Source organism: Bos taurus, chromosome 22 (genome assembly GCF_002263795.3).
Source record: "Bos taurus isolate L1 Dominette 01449 registration number 42190680 breed Hereford chromosome 22, ARS-UCD2.0, whole genome shotgun sequence".
Taxonomy (NCBI): Eukaryota; Metazoa; Chordata; class Mammalia; order Artiodactyla; family Bovidae; genus Bos; species Bos taurus.
In genome coordinates this window covers 7,120,294-7,148,249 of record NC_037349.1, presented here as the reverse complement: position 1 = coordinate 7,148,249, position 27,956 = coordinate 7,120,294, and the positions used below count along the sequence as shown (strand labels likewise).

Sequence of the window (27,956 nt, the reverse complement as noted above, 5' to 3'; positions counted from 1 at the left end):
ACAGGTTCGATCCCTGGTTGGGGAACTGGGATCCCACATGCTCCACGGTGCAGCCAAGAAATTAAAAAAAAAAAAAGCTATACCACGTATTAGCTTCTTTTCCCTACCGCTCTAAAAAATCTGTAACAGAAAACAATATCTCTACTATACAAAGGAAACCATTCCAGTATTTTTACAAATTTCTCATTCTTCTAGTTGTCTTTTACCAACTACAGTAACGCATAACCCCTTGATTGAGGGAAAAAAATTCCAAAATTTTTATTTCAAATTTTCTATAATAAACATTATATTTTTAGCATCTTAGAAAAGATGCTGAGATGGAAGACTCGAGTTTAAAGGTGCCATATGTAAAAAAGAGCTCTTTACATATAATAGTGTTTGTTTTATTAGGAGATAGAATTCTCCCAATTTCTGTGCACTCGGTGCTTAGTCAGTCAGTCATGTCTGACTCTTTGCAACCCCATGGACTGTAGCCCGCCATGCTTCTGTCTCCATGGAATTTTCCAGGCAAGAATACCGGAGTGGGTAGCCATTCCCTACTCCAGAGGATCTTCCCAATCCAGGGATTGAGCCTGTGTTGATTCTTTACCACTGAGTCACCTGGGAAGACCCCCAATTTCTATAGATTGGCATAATATTTCCTTTAATGTAGAAAATCAGAAATATACAGAAATATCCTGAAGGTCAGTGGTTAACTTTAGTATGTTAAGAGAAAAGGCAGAAAATAATAAGAAAAGAGAAGTTTTAGGGATTTAAGTATTTATTTTAGTAAAGGTTTTTTTTTAAAAAAGCCATCTCTGACAGCAACAGGATTTCTTGCAATGATTCCTCATGGCAGTGAAAAGCTTACTTTCTACTTTTCTTTTTCAAGATTCTCTCCTCACTTGGCCTTCACCTTTTTTTTCTCTTGTAGAGAAAGAAAAAAATATATATATTTGTATATACATTTGGCCATGCTGCGTGGCTTGTGGGATCTTAGTTCCCCAACCATGGACTAAACCCAGGCCTCTACAGTGAAAGCGTGGAATCCACTAGGCCGCCAGGGAATTTCCCAGAAATACTTATACATTCATACTTCCTATCACTCAAAACAGAAAACTTTGGAAATTCTGGCTGCAGATTTTAGGAACTCATCTACTGGACAAAGCTGACTAACGAAGCCCCGCAGACCTGGCCGAGGGAGGTCGAAGCGGTCGGGATACCTGCAAGCATCACTGCTCTCACCGCTCTCCGCGTTGCCGCCTAACTGATTACTGTTTTTAGATCCATTTTCCTGCTTCGGATCTTGCTGGTCTTCAGGTAACAGCAGCAAGGCATTTCGGAGACAAATGGCTGCAAACTCCATACTGGCTACAGGAATGGCTGAAGACTGTCCATCACTGAAAAGAACAAACCCAAGTCAGCTAACAAAACGACAACCATAAATAAGACTTCCCTATTATCAGGAATAAAACCAGTGTAACTAAATAATAAAGGCTTTGCCCTCGGACAGGCAGAAATGGTAATACAAGCAGTTATGAGAGAATGCTAAAGAGTCCAAGGCCTAAATATCATAGAGGAGTACCTTGGGGACATCATGGGTTCGGTTCCAGACCACCACAATAAAGACAGTATCACAATAAAATAAGTCACACAAAAATTTTTTGGTTTCCCACTGGATATACAAGGAATGCCTACACTATGCTGTGGTCTATTAAGTTTGCAACAACATGATGTCTAAAAAAAATAGCCAATGTACATATCTTAAGAAATATTAATTGTTAAATGTTAACTATCACGACCCTTTAGCGAGTCAAAATCTTCTTGCAAAAGTACCATCAATGATCACTGATCACCATATCAAATAATGACGAAAAAGTCTGAGGAAGTGTAAATAATGACGAAAAAGTCTGAGAATGTGCCAAGAATTACCAAAATGTGACACAGAGATTACACAGTGAAGAGCTATTACTGGAAAAATGGCACCAACATACTTGCTCCACTTAGGGCTGTCACAAACCTTCAATTTGTAAGAAAAAAAAAAAAAGCAACATCTGCAAGTGCAACATAGAAATAGCCGAGTGCAGTACAGGGAGGTATGTCTGTATATACGATGTAAAGTATAAGTAAAAGATTCCAAGTATATACATTATACACGACGCTGTTTCTACTGGAATGGGACCTCAGGGACAACCTGACGGATACCTGCAATGTCAGTGTTAATCTAATAAAGGAGTTACAGACAATAAGAACTGTAGTGAAGGCCAGGACAGATACAATCAGAACGGAAAAGAAGGGAAAAAGTAGATTTTCACATCTGAGCTTTGTTTTGGTTGACGTTTGCTTTTAAAAATATCTTACTTACAGTTACCTTGTGAAAAAGTAATGTTACCAGTCTTATAACTTTGTTGAGATTTTATATAATTTTCTCTTGGCTTTATATATCAAGCTGAATCAGCTTTATTAGGGAGAAAAAAGGGAAAAGGTGTAACAATTTTAAAATGGTAGGGAAGTGATGCTTTAACTTGTCTTTGAAAGAAATCTATATTACTGTTGAAATAAAGAGCAAATTATTGTGTGCCAGATACATTTTTGAAACTTTGGGAAAACTTTTAAACCGCACTGAACAATTTTACTTTGGACAGAAGAGAAAAGCAGAAATTTTTTTACAAAGCCTACTACTTTAGAAATAGTAGCAACTCCAAATTGGAATCTTTGTAAGAGATAAAGTTGGTCATATTTAAAAGTTGTTCAGTTGAAAACCTGTTCTACATGAGACAGCTTTATATTACCTCTGTTGATATATATATAATAGTACTTTTTTCTCCTAGTACTAAGGAATTAGCTTTTGGGACTATGAGAAAATAATAACTAAATGAAAAGCATCAATGATCAACTATATAACAAGGAAACAACAAGATGCCCTCTTCTGGACATTCTGGATAATGGCACTGAATAGACCAGGGTTTCTTAGGGCAACAACCTCAACACCCATGGATATAATAAACCAAAATCATGTATGAAATAACATTCGCCGCTGACCTGTGTACAGCAGTCTATTTGCTGAAGCAGCAATAAAATCTAGTTACAAAGTGGCTCCTCCTATGAGGTGATTTCCAACCATATTTTTAAATAAATAACACTATTATGAAATAGTATTAAACATATACACTTTCTCTTGGCAAAATACTTACTTATAAACAGTATTCTGGATGGACTGTGATGCCAGAACTATTTTACGATGATAGCCTTGACCAACAATAGACTGTACAATTCCTTTTTTACTTGGAAGACCTTTTGTTTCTTGTTCAGAAGTCTACAAAACACAAATCATTTCTAATTAATTTAATGGAATTGTAAGATGAGGTATGAAAAATAACCCAGGACCTTTCACAATTACTCTAAGAACCTTCTTAAGATCCATCAGTGTGGAGTTCGGGGTGATAAATGTTTGGCAATGAAGAGAAGAGTACATGAGGCTGAAAGTCGGTGGCATACACTGCACTTTATTACATAAGCTCTGAGATAAATCTGAGGCATAGAGCAATTCAAGAGTGACTCAAGGAACAAGGTGCGACTGTACAGCAGAGAGAACTATATTCAATATCCTACAAAAAACTATAATGGAGAAGAATATGAAAAAAGAATGTTATTTAAAAAGAATGACTCAAGTGTTTATTCAGAATGATTTATTTGGACCAGTCTGTGCCCTAGGCACCATGCTGGATATGACGGGCACTATGGGCGTTTTCTTTCTTAAAGAAAGTAAGAGCCACAGAATCACAGTGAATGAGAGAAGGGAAGCAGGTCCATTTACTAAAACACACATCTCTCCCTTCTTAACTGCAAGTATTAATTACAGCATCAAAAATATATACACAAACAAGCTACATATGTCAAAATTTATCGTAGGCACAATTCTTACCTTCAAGGAAATTAAAATCCTACAGTCCTGTAAACATTAAACTGAAAATAGTAAAAGCTACTAGCTCATATAGAGATATTTTAGGATATTTCACTATGATACATAATCTCAACACAGGAGCTTGGTGGTGTCAACTTCCTTTATCGTCCCCCCTCCCCTTCATGCTAAGTCTCTGATTTACCTGCATTTTATAAAGTCCTGCAGGTTCTCACATACAGGGACAGACTGGTGACAACTCACATGAACTCGCAGAGATAAACTCTGCCCTACAGAAAGTCCACCTCTCAACGCACTGTTTCTGTGCTGTTACTTCTTGCTCCCTAATACAACTTTCTCATGATTCTACCTCCATATACATGTGACTTTTTAACAAAGCAAGGATTTACATGTATCTTCATTATAGAAACAATTACATGACATATCAAAAATACCATAAAAGTGACTGAGTGACTGGAACTAATTTTTTTTTATTGAGGTGGCAGCTAAGGAATACTAGTGAAAAATAAAGACAGGGTAGATGTTCTGAACCACGATTAGAAGGCCTTCTCTTCTGACCTCTTTTCCTCGCAGGGGTGATAAAAACTTTCAACAGCTTGTCCATACTCTCTTCCCTGATCCTTAAGGCTGTAGAAGCTGATCAGATGGCTAGATCTGGATGGGACTAAAAATCCACAAAACAGACCACGGAGTCAATAGGACACCAACAGCCAGAGAGTGTGCCAGAACGGTCTTTATGTAAAATATTATGTGATTAAAACAGTCATAATTTTAGAGTGGCTTGGCAGTAACCACACTCAAGAAGTAATTTTCAGAACTCAGAAAAATAAATGGCACATATCCAGAAAAGTAAACGGCATGTGGTGATTTTTTTTAAGTAGTCTTCTCTTAAATACTCTAATTGAGTCTGTATTTTTTATTTAGTAAATATTTTCTTATATATACTATACATTGCTCAGGTAAACAAAAACCCTGCATCTGCCAAAAGAGGTCTGCAACAGCGTGCACTGATCATGAGGATGAATCACCTCCTTGGTGTCACCAGGTTACTGCTTATTGTAAAGAAGTGTATTTTCAGAAAGTAAAGCTTTGTCCAGCATTCCTTCTGTCCTGAGTAAATTAAAAGAAATGTTGCACATTTTTATTTGGAGTTTATAATTTCTCCTGTTGGGATTTTCCTCTCTCATGTTACTCAAGAGTATTTTGGGGCTCATTTTACCTCAGGTTCTAGATGGAGGAGAAGTGCAAAGATAGATAATTATTTATGGCAAATTTCCTGTTAATAGCACAGGATTGTGAGTGTTCTGGTATCTACCAGGTTTTCACAACCAAATCATTTTTGCTATTTTTTAAAAAATTTACAAATTTACAATTTTCTTTTTTTTTTTTCAAATCTACAATTTTCTAGAAGAAAACAGGAGAGAAAAAAAAAAAAAAACTCATGAAATCCATAGAAGACAGACAATCCTAAAAGCACCATTTCTAAAAATAAGTCATTTTAAAAGAAAACAATTAAACCTCACTAGAGCCTCCAACACTAATTAAATTCATCTCATTAAAGAGAATAAGCAATTTCTAGAGATCCCTTTTGTTTAAAAAAAAAACAACAAATTATACCTAGAATTGTTTATCAGTTAATTTAAGAATTACCCATTAAGAAAGCTATCTCTTGATACGAAGGAAAAGTACAATGAAATAACCCACTAAAGCCTTTCAAAGACAACACTCACCCCCAGTAGTAGCAAACTCAAATCAAACTGTTTGTATCAAGTGTGACAAGTGCCAGGCAGACACACCTCTTTAATCCCTTTAGTTCCTGTAGCTGCTTTTCAGGAAGTGCTGTTCCCCATGGCAGACATGCCAGGCAAAACCTCTGGATGCCATACCCCCTAGAGCCTAGCAAGGGCGGGGGTGGCTAGGAGACGGGGTGGTACAGACAGCTGGTGAATCTGATACTACTTGTCTTTCCCCCACCTCCCACTGACCCCTCCCCGACCTGAGATCCAAAAGGCTTTTGTCACCCGCTGTTTGGCGATAATCTAGGTACGGACGCTAGTGTAAACTGGTCTATTTCTCATAACCCCTGTGGATGGACACGTGTCAGAGAGAAAAAGCCTGGTAATCCACTAACTCCACACCACCTACTGAATCAGAAGGAAACGTGCGGGCACTGGAGGACACAGCGTAACACGGTTCTTTCCACACTCGCAGTGTTATCAGCAGTCCCCGTTTAATCTCCGGGTGCATACAGCACTTTCACGCCAGCTTACGGCGTGGCCCCTGCCCTGGCAGCTAGCAGACCACTGGTGCAACAGATACGACCTTCTGAACGGCTTCAACTTTTCACCGTGACTGCTGACACATGTGGTCATTCTCACCAAGAGCCAGAAAGTGAAAACATGACTTCACGAAACTAAATTCTGTCCAACTGATAAGGAACAGAAGACTATCTTTACAAAGTCCCTGAGAGTCAGCAAGGGGAGGGGGGCAGCAAGTGGGGGTGGGGGTTCAAAAAGATAGAGACTCACTCCCTTATTAGCAGCAATGCAGCATTCAGCCAGCCGCAGCCAGAGGCGGGGGTTTGCGTGATAAACCTGAACCGCTTCAATCAGACACTCAAATGCAGCGAGCGGCCTTCCAATGTGAAGCAGCTGAATCCCACAGTTATACAGCAACTCATACCTCTTGTTGGTTAGTAATGTACACATAGGTCTTCCTGAGAATTTTTTGCCTGATGATAAAAAGCAGATGAGAACAAATTATTAGATTTAAAATAGCAGCTCCACTGAAAACATTTCTTCACTAAGTACTCAACCACTACCTCATCTGACACCGAGGAGCCCAATCCTCAATCTGAAGGTGTAAACACCTCCCACCACAATGATGATCTCCACCCCCAACCCAATAAATATCCTCCAGAGGCATCTCAGTTGTCTGTGCTCATGGAGCCAGAGATGTGTCTTCTCACGTGCCAGCTCCTCAGGCAACAATGTTCCAGGAAGGCAGAGACCGAGACAGGACCCTCTCTCACTCCAATGAACCTTACACTACCTCTCCACACTCTGAGCACCTGTAAGAAGATGCCCCTCCTCTTCACTTTCAGTTCAGCTAGGCTTCCCTGGTGGCTCAGATGGTAGAGAATCCCCGTACGATGCGGGAGACCTGGGTTTGATCCCTGAGTTGGGAAGATCCTCTGGAGAAGCGCATAGCAAGCTACTCCGGTATTCTTGCCTGGAGAATCTCATGGACAGAGGAGCCTGATGGGCTAGAGTCCACGGGGTTGCAAAGAGTTGGATAAGACTGAGGGACTAAGCACATCACAGTCATTTTATCAGCATGTATTTTCTTAACCAGAAGTATTCAGCTAATGTTAGGGTTTTAGGGAACTTTACTATGGAAACAAAAATTTCCTATACCTACAATGACTAGTGTTCATTCACTTATTCTAAGTTTCATTGCTGCTGTTCAGTCACTAAGTTGCGTCTGACTCTTGGTGGCCCCATGGACTGCAGCATGCTAGGCTTCCCTGGCCTTCACTACCTCCTGGAGTTTGTTCAAATTCACATCTATTGAGGCGGTGATGCTATCTAACTATCTTCTCCCCTGCCTCCCTCTTCTCCTTTCATAGGCCGTAAGAAAACGAGAGGAGGGATTCCCTGGCAGTCCAGTGGTTAGGACTTGGCGCTTTCACTGCTGGGGCCCAGGTTTGATCCCTGGTCGAGGAACTAAGATCCCACAAGCCGTGTGGTGTGGCCAAAAAAAAGGACAGAGAGAGACTATGTGTGATTTTTTGGATATGTTTTTCATCAACTAAATAGTCTTTAAGCTACACAATTACCTGATTTTAAGGATTTCAGATCAAGGATCCATATACTAAGAATATAAAGGAATAAACTTCATAAATTTGCTTAAAGATTGTCAGGTGCTGCCAACAGTATCACATATGAAACCCCCTGAAGAAAAAAAAAAGGCTAGAATAAAACTAGTTTAGGGACTTCCCTGGTGGTCTAGTGGCTAAGACCTCATGCTTCCAAGGTAGGGGGGTCTGGGTTTGATCCCTGGTCAGGGAACTAGATCCTGCATGCCTCAACTAAAGAGATGCCTCATGCTGCAAGGAAGAAGATCCTGAGTGCTGCAAGTCAGACCTGGAGCAGCCAAAATGAATAAAAAAAACCCAAAAAACCACAAACAAAAAAACAAACTAGTTTGGCAGAGTTAAGAAATCTTAGGAAAACACTTTGCTTTATAACATTACCACATGAGATTACTGTTATTTCAAATCCACAAATTTGAATGTAATTTAAACTTTTTTGATTATTATCCCTAACACCTTGCTACACAAAGTAGCAATATCTACTAAAACTCCAGAGTCAATTTCTGGGGTGGGATCATGTGTATGTAAGGACACATGCCGTGCATTTTAATCAGATACTTGCTCTCTGAAATCATGCTTTCCTCGAGCAGTGAAACACAAACTGGCTCCCGTCCGCGGGCTCACCTGGATCAGTGCTGCCTGCACTGAGCTGGGCACAGACGTTGTCATTCTCCTGTAGAGCCTTTTTAAAGTAGAAAATTCCCAAATTGTGCTTGCTCATGGCAAAATGGATACAACCAAGATTATTCCAGAACATGCAGCGCAAGCATTCACCTGAGAAAAACACAAATTTATCCACAAACAAATTTTACTGCTGATACACATCCTACAAGAATCAGGCTTTTGGGGCCTGAGTAAATTCTATATTCACTCAGACACTAGAGAACAGTTTACAAGGCATTCGAAATTTAGGAAAACATCTGAAAATTCTGTAACCTCCTTTCTCTTAAAATCCCTTATTAAAAGTGATAAGTAAATTTAGCATATTAATTTTTTTTTTAAGCATACTGATTTTGTTAGCCTGTTTATCTTTTTCTGACTTCATTTTTAATAACCACAGGCAAATGATACAAAAATGCAGAAGACAAGAAGTATTTATTAGTAACGTAATAAGTATGAACTGCATCCACACAACAGTTCTGGGAGGAAAGCAGCAAGTTATAGAAGCGACAGAAGTGTATTTAAGAACATGTAAATGGAACGTGTAAAATCCTGCTTTGTTTTGCTCAACCTTGGCTTCACTCTTCTTTCCATTCACACTCCTTTAAATACGATGATGGCAGAGCATCTACCTTCCTGTGTGAGTCGGGCGTTTGTATTTCTTATCCTGTACACTTGCCTCTTCCTAGCTCTTAATCCCTTTAAAAGACCCGGTTACAGATGTGTTCCCGTTGGTTACCTGCCAGCGTGTACATTATAGAAACCTTCTGTCCCGTGTGTTTCCATGACTCCCCCGCAGCCAGCTTGTCGTCTGTCTTGTGAGTTGGTTAGAGTGTGTGTATGTGTGTGCTTATGTTTTTAATCATAAAAAGTTTCACATTTTTATGTGGTCAAACTTAGTCATCTTTTCTAAACTGTACGGTTCTGAGATTTTGGATAATGTTTAATCAAGGCTTCTTCACCACAAAAATAAGACAGTCATCCAAGTTTTCTTTTGTTGTCTTTATGATTTTATTTTTACATTTTAATCCTGCATGTGTCTGGATTTTATTTTGGTGTAATGAAAGCAACCCAAGCTTTAGTTCTCTTTTTCTAAATGGTTTCCCAAACATTCCTAAACAATTTGCTGACAGTCCGTCTTTTCCTCAATGATATAAAACACCAAACTAGACTGATAAAATTAATAATCAGAATACTCATTCAATGCTTAATGCTAAAAACGGAAGGCTGGCTTCATTTTGCTTTAAAGTTAACTTATTTTTAATTTAAATTTAAATTTTACCTTAAAATTAAGCAGCAATAATATTTAAGGAAGAAAAAAGCTAGGCTGAAGAAAAAAAGAGTAAGAAGTATGTCTTAAAGGAGGTTGTTTCTCGTGGGTGGCATTATGAACAATTAAGAAAAATTCTATTCCCAAATCTTCTCTAATAGGCCTACTTTATTAGCAGCAAACACTGAATTTTATATATGGCAAAGATTTTAAAATAAATACAATGAAAAATATCAATACATAAAGTATACAACTATATATAAAATCTTTCCTATTAGATTATAAGTGTTGACTAGTCAACTACATGTCTGGCTCCATTTTAAAGACTGACAACATCAATTCTGAAATCAGTGTCAAGACAATCCTAGGTAAAATTTCTGCAATGTATATTATCTTTTTAGTCTGAGAGACCATTTCAGTTTGGGTGTTAGAGGGTCTCTGAGGGGAAATTACGACAATAAAAACATGAAAAGTAAAAATTTAGCAGAATTAGACATGGGTACTCAGAATAAGCAGAGTACCTGAGAGAACTGTAATGGAAAACACTGCCTTTTTCTTTCCTTTATGACTCCACTGAACTGAAGGGGTGAACACGGGGAGGTTTGAGTGTGTTTACATGTGTGTTTTGTGCACTGGTCTAAACAGGATGTCAGATGAAACAAATATTTATTCATCTTTTGCGTTCTGAACTTAGTCCAAAGTATTTTCACTAGTTTAACCTTATTTCTTGAATAAACCGATTTTATTCCTCCTTCTCCATAAAACAGCAATGACATGAACTTAAATGAGAGCTGCAAATTTTACCTTTCATTTTACTATTAATATTAAGCAATTTGTTAAGGCTTTCCAAATAGAGGAAAGAATACATAGCAATAAGTAAATTCCTGATTTATAAAAATATTTTCGATATAATAGTCTAAAAAACATTTCATAATATCACTGCTTTTATGGGAGAGAAGGGAAAAAGTAAAACCACTGTCATTTCATTTGGGAAATGAGCGCATTCCCAAAGTCCTTATGCCTTGGACACAATTTCTAAGCTGGTATTAAAACCAGAACGACCGAAAGAGTGCCTGAGGTGAAAGACAAGGAGCAGAAGTGAGGCATCTTTTAAAATGGAAACAAGTAATGAAAGAAAATTCTAGGAATTTTCTGCAGCAGAAATAAAAAATATTTTCATTTAAAAAATCACTTGGAATAGCAGCCTAGGCGTAGAACAAAAAGCAGCAAGGCACAGAAGGATCAGGAAGAAAACACCAACACGTCACAATTTTCTTTTACCTGTTTTCATGAATCCTGGATGCTCGGCAATGTTTGAACTATTCAACAGTTTCACAGCTTTTCGATAATTGCCTCGTAAGTACTCAAAATTGCTTTTAAGAAACAGGGAAGGTGCAGACTGTAAAGAAAACACAAGTTTCTTACAATTTGTTCTCACACACCTAATGCGAGATCATAATCACACCACTGCACTGGCATGCGGTTAACAGCAAAACCAAACCACGTTAAGTCAAGGTCATGAAAACTACAGTCTCTGGCTTTCCTATTGTTTTCACAATCTAAAACAATGAAACCTGGCAGACAGCACTTTACAACCTGAATTATTAAATGTCTACCTAAAAAAACACATACAACATATATGAATAAGAATATAGTCTGCAAACTGTCTTCATCTATTATACTATTAACTGAAAGCCAATTTAACAGAACTAGATCCTTCATCTTAATGATTATTATAGACTGGTGATCTCTCTTATCTTCTAGGACACAAATACACCTTCATTAGAACTCAAAGTACAAATAATTAAATGCTTTTCCATGTAAGGGGAAAAAGGTGTCATTTTATGGATGGAAAAATTTCCTAACAGAATGCCTGTTTTCAACGGTGATTATTTCAACAACAGAATAATCGTGTTTTGGATCACAGACCATCTTTCGCTTCTCCTCAAACTTGCTCCTGAAGTTTTCCCTGATGTGGGTATGACTAACAATGATTTATTTCCCTGTTCATCTTTTCCCTTTGATGATAGCATCCTTTAAGAAAGGGAATCATGTCTTTTCTCCCCGAAAAGACTTGATAATAGCCTCAAGTCTACCCCTCAGGTCTGAAATCCCTTGAAACTGACCCAGTGGCTAATTTGGATCCTGCCTGAGATTTCTAGAGTCAACTTTCCTGAACTTTTCCTACTATAAACTGTATCTCTTTATGACTTCACACTTTTAATTTACAGTTTTCCTAAAAGTATCTCTTTACTGTCTTAAGGCTACTTAACAGTGCAGGGTTGGAGCGGAGGGAAAGGAAAGGGTATTTTTAACTCAAAATACTCTAGCACCAATCAAACTGAAGGTACTGTCGAGCCAAAGATCATGTGGAAGGGGCAGGTTTGGGCAACAATCAAATTATTTACCTTTAATAAATGTTTTGGGTATAATCTAAAAAAAATACTACCATATCTAATAACAGTAAATGTTAAGTTAATTGTGATAAACCACTCACAGAATTCTGGACAGCTATATACTAAGGGGGAAACGCTTGTTATAGTTTTAAGTGAGAAAAACACTGTAATAAATTATGGACACAGAATGATCAGTAGCTCAGAACTCAACATAAAGGTTTATATCTGGCAGTACACATACACTACAATAAACGTAAGTTACTTAAAACTGACAAATACCTACGGTGCAAATAAAATTTGGGACATAAAAGCTACTCATTAAAAAAAAAAAAAGTCAAGAAACTTACATTCCCCGCTGTATTCATGACAGACTTGATTTCCCTTTTGCATGCCTTCAGGGATTTCATTTGGATATACGCTCTTACTTTATACTGTTAAAAGAAAAACACTAGTATGTAGGAACCGTGGTGGATTTACACATGCTGAAGTTTTACTTTCTAGTTAAGAAAATTAAACCCAATCTATTCACAACACAGTTATACCAGGTACTTGTGAAAGTGGGTTTAAAAAAACTTTTTTTTGATTATTTTTACTGTACTCTTGGAATATACATTAAAAAAAAAAGTTTTCTCTCTTGGAATACACTTTTAAAAACTAAAACATGGTTGATGAAATTTATATCTAAGTTCCAAACAAAAATCTTATCAATCCTTAACTGTATATGGTTAACAATGAATTTTCAAATTCTACAAACTTATTTTTATCATCCAATACGTTCCTGGGCCATTTCTCTCAATTTTCTACAGACAATTAAAAGAAATAATATTGCATTATCATCTTAAGCAAAATATACTTAGATAAATGTGCTTCTAAACTTTAATACTTCAAAACCAATAAACATGCATGCCTTTAATTACTTACTGTTTCCAATGATCACATCCTTCATTATTCATAACTACAAGTAAATATATGTCAGGTACAACTCCTCTTAAACTTTACGCTACCTGATGTATCTTTGACTTTGCAGCTTCTATTAGTGCTCCACTTTCAGCTTTATGATTAGATCCATCTTTGTTGGTATTATTACCAGTCTGTAGGGTAGTAAAACAAAGTTATCCAAGATTAAATATTTTCGACCATAACTGAAATCACTGATTTACAAGTGAGCTAATCTGAATCACTTAGAGAACATTTTCAAAATTCTGAATCCCAGGTCCCATTTGGGTGGGTGACAGGAAACTCTTAAGCTCACAGTTGCGTATAATGATGGGCTAGGTTTAAAAAGCAGGGATGTTACTTGGGCAAAACTGATTATCTTCCTAAAACAGAACAGATCATGTCATTCCCTCTTTAAAAACTTTCTCTGTGGGCTTCCCTATGGTCCAGTGGTGAAGAATCTGCCTTGCAATGCAAGGGACACAAGTTTGATCCCTGGTCTGGGAAGATCCCACATGCCTTGGAGCAACTAAGCCTGCCCACCCCAACTACTGAGCCTGCGTGCTCCAACTACTGAAGCCAACTCATCACAACTACACAAAGCCTGCACGCAGCAATGAAGACCCCCACAGTCTAAAGATAACATAAATCTTTAATAAAAAAAAAATAAAAAACTTTCTTTGGGACTTCCTGTGGGTTAAGAATTTGCCTTGCAATGCAAGGGATACCAGTTCTATCCAGAGTCTGGGAAGATCCCACATGCTGTGGGGCAACTAAACCCATGCATCACAAATACTAAAGCCTGTGCTCTGCAACAAGAGCGGCCACCACAATGAGAAGCCCAAGCACTGAAACGAGAGAAAGCCTGTACAAAGCAACTAAGAGCCAGTGCAGCCAAAAAAAAAAAGTAATAACAAAGCTATCATTAAACAAAAGGAAGAAAGCAAGCAGGCCAGTGGGCACCAGAGGCTGAGGGAAGGAGAGAATGGGGATGATGGCTCACAGGTACAGGGTTTCTTTCTGGAGTGACGGCAATGTTCTGGAATTCAGATAGTGGTAATGGCTGCACAATTATGTGAGTACCCTAAACACCACTGAACCGTACACTTTCAAACGACAGATTCTGTGTATGTGAGTTATATTTCAATAAACCTATTAAAATACTACTTATAACCACAAACACTAAACATACTTTACAGTTTAATTTGATCACCTCAGAGCACTCACCTCATTCTTTCCATTTTTGTTATTGTTTCCCTGTGAAATCATTTTTTCTAGAACAGCAAGAAGATGTAAAGCTTTCTCAGCTTGGTAGGTTAATATATACAGGTCTACGAGCAAAAAACACACTGCTTGGGCAAATTTTTCTTCTGGGGGGAAAAAAAAGAAAAAACAAGAAAAGTCACAATCCAAAATAATATCTCAGACCATTCCCCCCACAGAAAGCTCTAAAAAGCAAAGCCTGAGGCTTTTACCTAAAGGAGTGTTCATTCCCCAGAACCATGTGTGGAAGCCAAGTGCAGTACCAACTATGCCCTCCTGTTAGGCTTCCCAAGGCCTCGCATATCAGGGATTCTAGTGCCCGAAATTCCTTTGGCAAAGTCTCTACCAAATATCAGCGCTTATAATGAGGAGTATTATGTTAGGTGGAAGGAAACCCTAATTCCAGAGCCTGGTTACTTAATAGATGCACAGCCTCTGCACAACACAGAACTATTCAAACTGAGCTGATCAACCTGAAAAGTGGAGAGAATACTTCACGGCAGGGGGTGGACTAGGTGATCTCTTGTTCCATCTAACTCTAAAAAGGTCTGCGTCTCTAGGAAAATAGACTTCCTTTCTAGGCACTGAGATAGAGAAAATAAACACGGGGATCAGAGACACAAAAGAAACAAGATGCAGACTGGAGTACACCAGAAGCTGAACCAGCCAAGAGGAAGACCCAACGACAAAAAGAACCAGTGCAGGAAGGAGGGGTAAGCTGGTACACGACATGACACCGTTCTCCTTTCCTTCCAGAAGAGAAGACAAACGGAAAGGGTCTAAGAGAAGGCTGCTGGGAAGAGACACAGGCACAGGGAACAAATATACAGACACCGAGGGGAAAAATGCAGGATGGAATGAACTGCGAGCCTGGGACTGACACCTATACACTGCTATGCATAAAACAGAGAACGAATGAGAACCTAGTGTGCAGCATAGGGAACTCCACTCAGCGCTCTGTGGTGACCTACATGGGAAGGCAATCCAAACACGAGGGGATATACGTAGCTGATTCACTCTGCTGTACAGCAGAAGCTAACACAACACTGTAAGGAAGCTAGTTATACTCCAATAAAAATTTACTAAATGCCAAAAAGAAAAGAAGGCTGCTATAATCAAGAACTGAACATTTCAGGGGAAGCCCCTGGTGGCCCAGGGGTGGGGACGCCATGCTTCCGGTGATGGGGCCGGGGTGCGATCCGGGGCCTGACAAGCCTTCCTGATTCCACGCTTGCGCTTACACAGCGGCCACGGTGGAATCCACTTAAGACTAAGCGATGCAGTTGACGTGCCGAGGTCACACGTCTAGAAGGGCTACCCACCTCAGCTGAGAACCCGCCAGTCCTTACCCAGGCCACAGTGCCGGACGTGTGCTGCTCCCCCGGGCCCCGACTTGCTCCTGTCCCCGTGACACCGTCCTCTCACTCCCCGGAACTGCCATCACCGCAGGGCCTCTGCGTACTCTACAACCTCTGGCTCTGATGCTTTCCCGCCCATTGCAGCACTTGCCTCTCCTCTTCACTCAAGTCACTTTCCAAACACTGTCTTATTCCAGGCATTCCTCAATTACCTTATCTAAAAATGACATCCCCAGTCAATCCTCTTACCCCACCTTAGGGGTAATCCTTTCTGCCCAGGATTTAACTACCTCACAATACATATTTGTTGTATTGCTCTCTCTGCCATTAGAAGATAAGCTTAATGAAAGTGAAGACTTGATTGCATTCACTATTATCTTCCGACTCCAAAACAGCATCTGCTCAATAAACTTATATTGTATGAAGAGGCAAGTAATAAAGTAAAAAAAAGTTTCAAAGAAGGAAATGGATCTGAATACTGAGTTGGTGTTTGTGGTTCAGCTGCTAAGTTGTGTTTGACTCTTTGCGACCCCATGGACTGCAGCACGCCAGGCTCTCCTGTCCTTCACTATCTCCTGGAGTTTGCTCAAACTCATGTCCATTTAGTTGGTGATGCCATCCAAACACCTTATCCTCTATCATCCCCTTCTGCTATATTGTGCTCATAGTACAGATGACCACTGTTTCGGAAATTCTAAAAACCAGCTTTAGAGAGAAAACACATCCATGCCATCCTAGAAGTAGAACTGTGATTCCCAGCGTTACAGGGCCAAGGATCTGGTCCCTAGTCACACAGTCTTCCACTCCTGCCTTGTCTGCCCGGCACGGCGTCCTCAGGGCTGAGGGACAGAAGAGTGCCTGGAAAAGGCCTCCCTGGAGCCACAGTGACAGCTGTCCAGCCAGCCGTCAGCACAGGGACCTGGAATCTTCCCAAAGCGGCATCTGTCCTATAGTGACCGTAACAGCAATCAGCGATCTATAAATCAAGAACACACACTAGTGTTTTGAATTTGGAAGAAAGACCTCGTAGAGAACAAGACACCTGAAATCCGCTTGCTCACAGGCTGGAAGCCAACAGCCCTCTCTACGCGTTTCTTAGGTCCAGCTTTGCTGGTGCTTTATTCACGCCCTCTTCTTTCCGTGCCCTTACTTTAACTTTATTGGAGTATAGTTGCTTTCCGACGTTGTGTCAGTTTCTGCTGTTCAGCAAAGTGAATCAGCTATACTTAAACATATACCCCTATTTTTTGGATTTCTGTCCCATTCAGGTCACCGCAGAGCAGTGGTCCTTACTTTTCTTAGCATTCTTATTCGAGGCCGGTAACTGTAAGCTAGTTAACAAAAAGCTAATTGTATTCTATATGATCTACTCTATGATTACCTACAAGAATTTCAATTAGGCAATATATGAAGTAAAATACTACCCTGTCCCCCTCACTTCCAAAACACTCCTTCCTTAATACAGCAGTCAAGAAAGAAAGGATCAGGTACACGAAGGCAGTGTTTAAAGAGCAAAGAAAAAAAAAAAATCAGTGAATCTTTCCAATCAGAAACAGCATTTCCAACAGTTATCTTCAAAGACTGGGGTGGGGGTAACAGCAGGATATTAAAGAAAAACCTAGATTTATCTAGAAGTGATAGAATTTTTTTTTTCTAACCATTAAGATAATCTGACACTGCTTTTTCTTTCTTTAAACACTCATAAAGGATTCTGATTTAGGTTATCTAGACACAAGTATCACAGACCTTTGCAAGTGTGAGGAGATAGGCAAATTTCTTGACAGATGACATACCGAAAGGTTCTATGAACTGATAAAGTTTTTCGCCAACGGATATGGCCTCTGTATACTGCCGCAGATGATACAGGATGACTGCTTGATTGTAATACAACATGCTGTTTTCAACATCATCCAACCCATCCATTTCTTCAACAGCCGAGTGTACCTATAGAACAATCAAAGGAGATTGTGTTCTAACAGTGAGAAAATAAAGAGTAAAGGTCCGAGAATCTAAATGAATAAGCAGGAAGGCAGGCCAACATTTTTAATCTAAAATCTCCCACACTGTCAATAGGACCTATAGGTTTTTTTGTAAATTTCTGGCTGTGCTGGGTCTTCACCGTTGCACACAGACCTTCTGCAGTTGCAGAGAGCGGGGCTTACTGCCCAGTCGCAGAGCGGGGGCTTCTCATTGTGGAGCACCGGCTCTAGGGATGCAAGTTCTAGTAGTTGGATCCCTGGTTGATCCTTGGGTCAGGAAGATCCCCTAGAGGGGGAAACAGCAACCTGTTCCTGTATTTGTCCCTGGAAAAGTCCTATGGACCGAGGAGCCTGGTGGGCTACAGTCCATGGGGTCTCAAAGAGTGGGACGCGACTGACTGACTGGGCCCGCAGACACGCTACAGTATGGTGGTTCTCATGAATTTAGCACGGGGGCTCAAAAGCCAAACAGAACTGGGTTCATGTAGCTCTTACTACGTAAAAGCTCTGTGTCTTTGGACAATTTACACAAGTCATCCGTACCTTAGCGTTCAAGTCTATTAAATGAGAAAAAAAATGTAGTAGCTACTTCATCGGGCTGCTGGGAAGAATAAGTGAGATGTCAGACAGAGGTTCTTAGTTACGTAAGGTCTCACTGTGCGGTCAGCACTGAAGGTCTGCCACCAGCCCTCTTCAGTATCAAAAGTCTAACCTTGAGATGCTATTATGACCAGACCAATGACCAAGGCAAGTCACAAACCGTAAATAAGTTGTATCTTCTATTTAAAAGACTTATCATTTCCTGACCCCAAATGCTAAAACAATGACATTATTATTAATAATCAGATCTTTAAGCTATAAGATTATAATCTCAACAGCTACATTTTTCATATATTTCTAATTCTTTCTCAAAACTCCAAAGCTCATTCAGATTTTGTATATTAGCTTATTCTGTTCAAGTTTGAAACGCATCAGAACGTAAAATCACATAGCATACCTTCATTTCCTAGAAAATAAATTGTATACAAATAAAACTAATACAAATGTTGCAGATACATTAGAAATTGTGCTATTAATATCAAATAAAAAGTCACATTAATTTTACTTAACTAATTTAATTTCATAGAGAGCACCACAATACCTTATAATGAAATTCATGTATGGTATTACCTGATTCTTCAGCTGGTTAAGTGTTTGTCTCAAACTATCTGTTGTTGTCTGGTTACTTTTAAAAAACTCAGCTACTGCTGTATTCAATATTATTTTATAATCATCTTTGTTTATATCTTGTAGGCAGGTAAGATGTTGCAGACAGACATCGTAATTTCCAGCCTAAAACAAAAATACACAAACAAAATCACATACCAACTTTAAGAACTTTACATTCATTTCCAAATATATTTCATTCATCTTTATTTAAAAGCTTTTACAAAGATATAATCCCCCTAAATATACTAAAGTCACTAGATGAAATAATAGTCACATCAATTAAAAAACTGTGATATGATTTTGGAAACACAAAAACTTGGCAATGGCTTATTATTATTTATTATTATTCCCATTCCTTTCACGATATTTAAACTCTAAAATTAAAGAAACTTAAACCTAAACCTACTCTCTGAAGCTAACTCTTAAATTAGTACAGAGCAAAGATCATAAATTCACAGTGAAAATATTCATGCTTGACAGATTCTAAAAATGGAACAGATTAAGAGAAACCGTGTCTTACTGTGAAAGCTTGGAAAGCACTGGTGGACAACTCCTTCTCTTGATCAGTGATCCCAGAGGACGGGCCTGGCCCTTCGTGCTTCTCTGCTCCCTGATCTGCAAACACACAAGTTTGATAGTTCTTTAGAAGTAACAGCTGTCCAGTGAACGCGTCCCGAGTTTTCCTCTTAATTGTCTTCTTCCTCCTGGAGTTGCCAAAGTCAGACCTTTCTCAGCTACAATGAATAATTGGTATTTTTTGTATTTATTTTTATTTTTTGGCCATGCAGCAAGTGGGATCTTAGTTCCCAGACCAGGAATTAAACCCTGCCCCCTGCATCAGAAGTGCAGATTCTTAACCACTGAACCATCAGGGAAGTTTGCTAACTAATGTTATACTTGAGGAATGAAGCATTCTTTCAAAAACTTAAAAAATGTCTCCCTTTGCTGTGGAAATCTTTATATAAGGATTATAGCTCTGTCCATTAGGACATCCAGGCTGAGAATAGCGTGCTCTCTTCAAAATATCAGACCTGGGACTTCCCTGCCTACCAACGCAGGGGACACATGGGTTCGATCTCTGGTCCAGGAAGAATCCACATGCCACGGGGCAACTAAGCCCGTGTGCCACAATTACTGAGTCAGCGCTCTAGAGCCCACCAGCTGCACCTAGACAAAGCCTGCACGCACAACAAGCACCCAGCACAGCCAGAAAGAAGGAAAGAAAAACGAACAACTCCTGTCTTAAAAAAAAAGAACTAGATCTGCCTCCCACCACAGCAATACACCCCAAATCTCACGTATTCAAGAACCTATGCTAGGCGCTAGAGACACGAAGAATTTATAAGCACATGTGAGATGCCTTCAAGAAGTTTATCATCTAGTTAGAAAGTAGTAACATTTAACAATGAGAAAATGACACCGATAAGAATTCATAGGTAATTACCAAGCAATGAAGGCTTTCATAGGCTTAGAAATCGAAAAGCCAGGATTAATACATTTAAAAAGCTTCCTTAATAGAAGTTTCTGTATATATTATTTCTGCCCTACAATTTACTGTTTAAAAATTAGTTTTTTATTAAAAAAAATTCCCAAATAAATGCAAAAATCTCAGCTAATGCAAGTTTTAAACTACTCAAGGACAACACCTGTCGAGTCTGAGTGTAAACTGGTCAGACCTCCTGGGAAGTAATCACCAATACCTGTCCATGTACAACCTCTTGACCAAACAACCCCACTTCCAGGTATTCACTCTACAAATACACAAAGATGCTCACTGCAGCGCTGTTTATAATAGTGAATGACTAGAAATAAACATCCTTCAGTTAAGAAAACTGCTAAGTAAACTGTGGTATAGAAATACAATGGCACACTAAACAATTGTTAAAAGTTGAGTCCTGACAATGCCTTGACGTGGAGAAACATCCTCAACATCTTCTTAAATAGAAAAAGCAGACTGCAAACAGTTTTATACAACAGAGCTCCATGTTTTATAAAAATACACAGATATTCTGAATGTATACAGAATAACATTTGGAAGGATTAACATCCAGTTTGTAGTCGTTACCTTCAGGGAATGGGACAGGAGAGAGATATGACTTTCCTTCCTATTGCTCTTAACTGTGAGACCCAGGAGGGCTCTGTCTATGGTGTTTTCCTGGATACAAAACTTTCCGACCCTTCCCCCTCACCCCCCCACCCCCACGTCCTGTCCCATTTCTTGCTTGTAGGAAAAAGCTTCCGACTCCTAGATCTTCCTTAAGTTCAAAGGGCAGATTCAAACAGCAAACAGGGAAGACGGAGCAGTCGAGAAACAGCAGGGCAGGGCCCTGGTTCCTGCTCAAGGAATATATGTATCTCTGAGTTCTTTTGCAGGAACTCTGTCCCTACCCAATGGAGGATGGTAACTTCAGGCTGAGCACACGATTCTGGTTACCTCAGCACCAGCCTATCAGAGGAAAGCCACAAACCCTGCAGCTCTCAACCCAGGTTTTGCCTACAAAAACTTTTGGCTACAAACTGTTGGGGGAGTTTGGGTTTTTTTTAGCACAAGCTACCCATTCTCCATTCTTGGCACTGCAATAAATCTTTTTCTGCTCCAAACTCTGACATCTTGGTTTGGCCTCACTGTGCCTCAGGCACACAAACTTGCATTTAACAACTGTCTAAATTTTTATAATGATCATTGATCACTTTTTTTAAGTTTTATTTTTAAATGCCTGCCTAGGGACTTTCGGTGTTCCAGTGGCTAAGGCTTCACACTCCCAATCCAGGAGGCTGGGTTTTGGGCCTGGTGGAGGAACTCGATGCCTGGTGGAGGAACTAGACTCCACAAGCTGCAACTAGGGCCCAGTGTAGCCAAATAAACAAAAACAAACATTAAATAAATAAGTGTCTGTCTAAAACTAACGTAAGGTTTAGAAGATAAGGGGTCTAGTGACTGCAGATCTATCAGAGGAAACTACGGCGGGGCTGGTGGGGGTGGGTTGCTTCTGGATTTGTGAGACTTCATTAAACCATAGGTACCCTTATGGCATGAGCATTTTTTGGTGGGGCTGCACAGCTCAGCATGTGGGGTCTTATTTCCCTGACCATGGATCAAACCTGTGCCCCCTGCAGCAGAAGTGTGGAGTCTTAACCACTGGACTACATGGGAAGTCCTGGTATTTTTTGATAATGGCCTAGAAAACTGTTTTCCAGGAGCATGTCAAAGAACCCAGTGTCAAAAGAGCTGATTTTAGGAAGCCCTTAGTTCAGTTCAGTTGCTCAGTCACGTCAGACTCTTCGTAACCCCATGGACTGTAACACACTAGGCTTCCCTGTCCATCACCAACTCCTGGAGCTTGCTCAAACTCATGTCCATCGAGTCGGTGACGCCATCCAACCATCTCATCCTCTATATTCCCCTTCTCCTTCTGACTTCAATCTTTCCCAGCATCACGGTCTTTTCTAATGAGTCAGTTCTTCACATCAGGTGGCCAAAGTATTGGACTTCAGTCTCAGCATTAGTCTTTCCAATGAATATTCAGGACTGATTTCTTTTAGGATTGACTGGTTTGATCTCCTTGCAGTCCAAGGGACTCTCAAGAGTCTTCTCCAACACCACAGTTCAAAAGCATCAATTCTTCGGCATTCTGCTTTCTTTATAGTTTAACCCTCTCACATCCATACATGACTACTGGAAAAATCATAGTTTTGACTATAAAGACCTGTGTCAGTAAAGTAATGTATCTGCTTTGTAATATGCTGTCTAGGTTGGTCATAGCTTTTCTTCCAAGGAGCAAGCGTCTTTTAATTTCATGGCTGCAATCACCATCTGCAGTGATTTTGGAGCCCCCCAAAATAAATCTGTCACTGTTTCCCCATCTATTTGCCATGAAGTGATGGGACCGGATGTCATGATCTTTGTTTTTTGAATATTGAGTTTTAAGCCAGCTTTTTCACTCTCCTCTTTCACTTTCATCAAGAGGCTCTTTAGTTCTTCACTTTCTGCCCTAAGGGTGGTGTCATCTGCATATCTGAGGTTATTGATATTTCTCCTGGCAATCTTGATTCCAGCTTGTGCTTCACTCAATCCAGCATTTTGCATGATATACTCTGCATATAAGTCAAATAAGCAGGGTGACAATATACAGCCTTGACGTACTCCTTTTCCTATTTGGAACCAGTCTGTTGTTCCACAACCAGTTCTAACTGTTGCTTCTTGACCTGTATACAGATCTCAGGAGGCAGGTCAGGCGGTCTGATATTCCCATCTCTCTAAGAATTTTCCACAGTTTGTTGTGATCCACAGAGTCAAAAGCTTTGGCGTAATCAATGAAGCAAAAGTAGATGTTTTTGTGGAATTCTTTTGCTTTTTCGATGATCCAATGGATGCTGGCAATTTGATCTCTGGTTCCTCTGCCTTTTCTGAATCCAGCTTGAACATGTGGAAGTTCTCGGTTCACATACTGTTGAAGCCTGGCATGGAGAATTTTGAGCATTACTTTGCTGGTGTGTGAGATGAGCGTGTGGAAGCCCTGGCTAGGCACATAACAACAGTCAGTAAAGACTCCCAGTTTCCCTATCGTCACAGTACAATGAAAACACGTGTCTTAGAATTAGTCACATTTCCAGTCTGGTCTCCCTTGGCCACCAATCTCTTTGGTTAGAGATGTAACTAAATATTAGCTTCCTTCCCACTTTCTCGTTCTGTGATAGGCTTTTTTTTAAACAAAATACTGATTTCTGCACTTTAAATATACAAATAAACAATGAATTACATTTAGTGTGAACAGCTCCTTAGATCACTGTGAAACCCCTATTCTTAGACTGAATACTCTTGAGAATCACCACATACTTTAAAACAAAATGCAACTTGTGAACTTATCTAAGACTTAGATCTGCTAACAAAAAAAAAAAAGAGGTATTCTGGTATTTGGGTTCAAAGAAGTGTTACTTCTGATAATTAAAGTTACATAAATTAGTATTTCATTTCCACTTTGCATACAGATAGATAAGAACTGAGTCCTAACAGAGAGGAAAAACTAATAGTTTGATGAAGAGAGCTCACTGGTTTGAGAAGACTCTGTCAAACAGCTTTTTCATTAAAAAGCTAGTAACAGTGAGTTTCTGTTAAGTCAACTGCTTACACAATACACCTGCCTGGCAAAACTTTCAAGTGCCCAATTACAGGAAAAACCAATTTCTTTAAAATGTGTAAAACTAAGGACACAGGATTTCAGGATCCCCAAAAAGCAAAGTATGAGTTTAGATTGAGATGGAACCTCAACTCTAGGTAGAGTCAACATATTAACAATGAGCATAGATATTAATACTTAAAAAAATTCTTAAAGGAAACCTGACGTATCTCCCCTCATACAGAAGTACACTAAACTGAAACCAAATACCCCAAATTCTTAGTTTGCCGTCAAGTTATCTCCACAGCTTCTTCTAAAAATACAGCCTCCCGACATTAGATGACATTCTTTAACAGGGCTTCTGGGTCCTAATGTCATTTATAAATTGTGATTTATAAATACAGGGCAGAGGGAAACACAAGACAACTCACCAAGTCACTGAAGAGTTAAGCTTCTACTTTCCACTAGAACAGATTGGTTCATGTGGCCACTGCTATCATTATCCTCTAGAAACTGTGGTGGTGATGGTGGTTTAGTCACGTCAGTCGTGTCCAACTCCGCGACCCCATGGACTGTAGCCCACAAGTCCACCAGGCTCCTCTGTCCATGGGCTTCTCCAGGCAAGAACACTGGAGTGGGTGGCTGTTTCCTCCTCTAAGGAATCTTTCCCACCCAGGGATCAAACTCAGGTCTCCTGTACTATAGGCAGGAGACTGAGCCACCAGGGAAGCCCCTGCTGCTGCTGCTACTGCTAAGTCGTTTCAGTCGTGTCCAACTCTGTGCGACCCCATAGACGGCAGCCTACCAGGCTCCCCCTTCCCTGGGATTCTCCAGGCAAGAACACTGGAGTGGGTTGCCATTACCTTCTCCAATGCATGAAAGTGAAAAGTGAAAGTAAATCTAAAATCCTCTAAATAAGGACAGAAGCACGTTGATAAGCTAGACTCTAAGGCTGACAAGAGACTCTGACACAGACATTTTAGAGATCTGAGCTCATAAACAGCCTCTTACATGTTGCTGCTACTGCTGCTAAGTTGCTTCAGTCGTGTCCGACTCTGTGTGACCCTAGAGATGGCAGCCCACCAGGGTTCCCCGTCCCTGGGATTCTCCAGGCAAGAACACTGAGTGGGTTGCCATTTCCTTCTCCAGTGCGTGAAAGTGAAAAGTGAAAGTGAAGTCGCTCAGTCGTGTCTGACTCTTAGCGACCCCATGGACTGCAGCCTACCAGGTTCCTCTGTCCATGGATTTTCCAGGCAAGAGTATTGGAGTGGGGTGCCATTGCCTTCTCCGTCTTACATGTTAACCAGCCATTATTCTACTTACATTCTTTTACTTCAAGATAAAACTTAAGGGAAAAAAATATTACTTCAATGAGATTATTATTTTTATTTTCCTTATCTTTATGCACTTTTCAAGTTTTCTCCAAGGAATAGTCTCTAAAACATTCATTTTGGAGGTAACTGACTTCTTACCAGAAAGAGTCTGCACATAATTCCACAATGTGTCTTTATTTGTCCAAAAATAGTCTCCGTTGCCAATTGAAAGAGTATATGACCGTTCATCCATAAGCTTGACCTTCCTTCTACTCTGGCCTAATGAACAGGGCTGACCATGGAGGCGTACAGAGCTCTTTGGCACACAAACCTTGACGTTTTTTAAGCCAACAGGCTTCATTTCTAACCAAACAATTAGGTTTAAACTAAGTAGAAAAGAAACACACCACTTTCCCCAAACTGAAAAAAGTCAGTTAACTGAAAGCCCAGACAGATTCCAGTACAGAATGTTAACAATTCAAATCTGATTGGAGGAGGATCTGCCATACAAGTTACACTTTTCCAAATAGAGCTCCGATGAGGTTCAAGGAAAGAAAATTTTCCCCCAGGACAAAAGAAATGAAGGCCTAATGAAGTCTGCTGCTATACTTGCAAAACAATGTTGATGCCTTTGTGAAGGAAAATTTTAAATAAGAAAGATGCCATTTCAAAGAAAAATAATTCAGGTTTACTAAAGCCACCATCCAGCCAAGGTTCACAAACCTCACACGTGGTTTTCTATCACTGGAACAAGTACACCTGTCTTAGTGAAGTCCTACGTACGATGGCTGCTTCCTCCACACCTCAGAGGAGCACCATGTGACCAGCAAGGCTGCAGACTTGAACACAGAAGAGATAAAGAACAGAAAAGCAAGCACACTCTGGGGAAGACAGGCAAAGCAGAACACTACCAGCGCAGATAAGCATTTTTATTTTCATACCTGAGAGTAGTTTGGGGGCATAGATTTACTATAGTTTTCAGATATTAATACTTATTAATTTATGAGCTCAGAAAGCTGAGATTTTTCCTCAAACTTTTACATTCAACTTAGATATCTTACTCTATTTGGAGTTTTCATTTTAAAGGGCTGTGATGAATGTTTGATTTCACTTACACTTTCAAACATAAAATTTTAACCACTTTAAATAATTTAATATAACCCATTTTAGCAACAATCTTCGACTTAAAAATACAAAATTTCCGAAGAACTCAAATAGCTTATAAATCTAAAAAATTAAGCTTATGAGAACAGTGACTCTTTAATTATGTGCATGCAATAATATAAAGGCTTCAATTTACAATCACAACTCTAAGTCAATTATTTACTCAATTATACATTTTAAATTGGAATTATAAGACTAAATTCTTAAATCTTAAAAACACTTAAAATATCCTATGTAGGTCACTTAAAGATAATTTATGTACAGACTCCATTAACTACACTTTGATTAAAAAATAAAAAGGTTTAAAAAACAAAACCCAGATTCCTTATTGGACCTTGAAAAAAGCAAATGGCAAGACAGTATTGCACAGTTTATTTCTTCTTTGGCATACACATATATACGGTTCTCCCTGGAGGCTCAGGTGGTAAACAATCTGCCTGCAATGTGGGAGACTGGGGTTCAACCCCTGGGTGGGGAAGATCTCCTGGAGAAGGGATGACAACCCACTCCAGTATTCTTGCCTGGAGAATTCCATGGACAGAGGAGCCTGGAGGGCTACAGTCCATGGGGTCGCAAAGAGTCGGATACGTGTGTGTGTGTGTGTGTGTGTGTGTGTGTGTGTATGAATATATATTTGATGGTCTGGAAGAACACACAAACTCAGTTACCTGGAGAGTGAGACTGTGCAGAAGTGATAGAGGACTTCATGTTTTTTACCTTATATACTTAATAACAATCAAAACGTTGGGGGTGTTTAAAATAAAAGTAGCCTTGGCTTAAAGTTCTCTCATTTTGTTCTTCCTACCGTTTAAAAAAAAAACCCGTTACTGGAGTATAGCTGCTTTACAGCGTTGTGTTAGTTTCTACTGCACAGCAACGTGAACCAGTTGTACGTATACATATATCTCCTCGTTTTGGACTGCCTTCCCATGGAGGTCACCACAGAGCACCGAGCGGAGTCCCCGCGCTGCACACTAGGTCTCGCGAGTCCTCTACTTTATGCATAGTATCAGTAGTGATACATGTCAACCCCAGTCTCCCAGCTCCTCCCACATTCCTCCTTTCCCCTTGGTGTCCATGTATTGGTTCTCTATGTCTGTGTGTCTATTTCTACTTCGCAAATAAAATCGTCTATACCAATTTTTTCAGATTGCACATGTATGCGTTAATACATATTTGTCTTTTTCCTTCTGACCTACTTCACTCTATACGACGGTCACCAGGTCCATTCATGTCTTCTTGCCATTTTTACAGTCATCCTGGCTCAAGATTTCAAAGCCAAAAAAAAAAAAAGATTTCAAAGCCATCTTTAAATACTCTTCTCCTGACTTCCTATTACTCATCTGGTCGTCTTTCCCTTTTTCACGTAATCAGCAAACACACACCTCACCTCAGCTGATCGTCACAAGCTATAACCAGGTGAGGTAAATAAATCAGGAAACTATTAGGAATAAACTAAAAGACTATTAGGACCCCCATTTTACAAATGAAGAAACAGGCTCAATTTAGAGCCTTT

At 39.6% G+C, this 27,956-nt stretch overlaps 1 protein-coding gene across 3 annotated transcripts in view; it reads right to left on the bottom strand.

Annotated features, from left to right (window-relative positions):
- The window catches only part of CNOT10 (CCR4-NOT transcription complex subunit 10), a 58,355-nt gene that overhangs the window by 23,533 nt on the left and 6,866 nt on the right, over nucleotides 1-27,956 (bottom strand). Inside the window, exons 1-12 of one of the 3 annotated variants that reach the window (XM_015459454.2) lie at nucleotides 25,436-25,709; nucleotides 19,367-19,461; nucleotides 18,808-18,969; nucleotides 17,452-17,602; nucleotides 14,265-14,407; nucleotides 13,106-13,192; nucleotides 12,449-12,532; nucleotides 10,987-11,104; nucleotides 8,400-8,549; nucleotides 6,430-6,632; nucleotides 3,174-3,295; nucleotides 1,203-1,379 (exon numbers count right to left, since the gene is read on the bottom strand). In XM_015459454.2, the coding sequence (XP_015314940.1) occupies nucleotides 1,203-1,379; nucleotides 3,174-3,295; nucleotides 6,430-6,632; nucleotides 8,400-8,549; nucleotides 10,987-11,104; nucleotides 12,449-12,532; nucleotides 13,106-13,192; nucleotides 14,265-14,407; nucleotides 17,452-17,602; nucleotides 18,808-18,969; nucleotides 19,367-19,461; nucleotides 25,436-25,637 (1,694 nt within the window). In that variant the 5' untranslated portion in view covers nucleotides 25,638-25,709. Of the gene's footprint in view, nucleotides 1-1,202; nucleotides 1,380-3,173; nucleotides 3,296-6,429; nucleotides 6,633-8,399; nucleotides 8,550-10,986; nucleotides 11,105-12,448; nucleotides 12,533-13,105; nucleotides 13,193-14,264; nucleotides 14,408-17,451; nucleotides 17,603-18,807; nucleotides 18,970-19,366; nucleotides 19,462-25,435; nucleotides 25,710-27,956 lie in introns of those variants that run through there. The other 2 variants (XM_024982949.2, NM_001083755.1) reach the window with 2 other exon arrangements.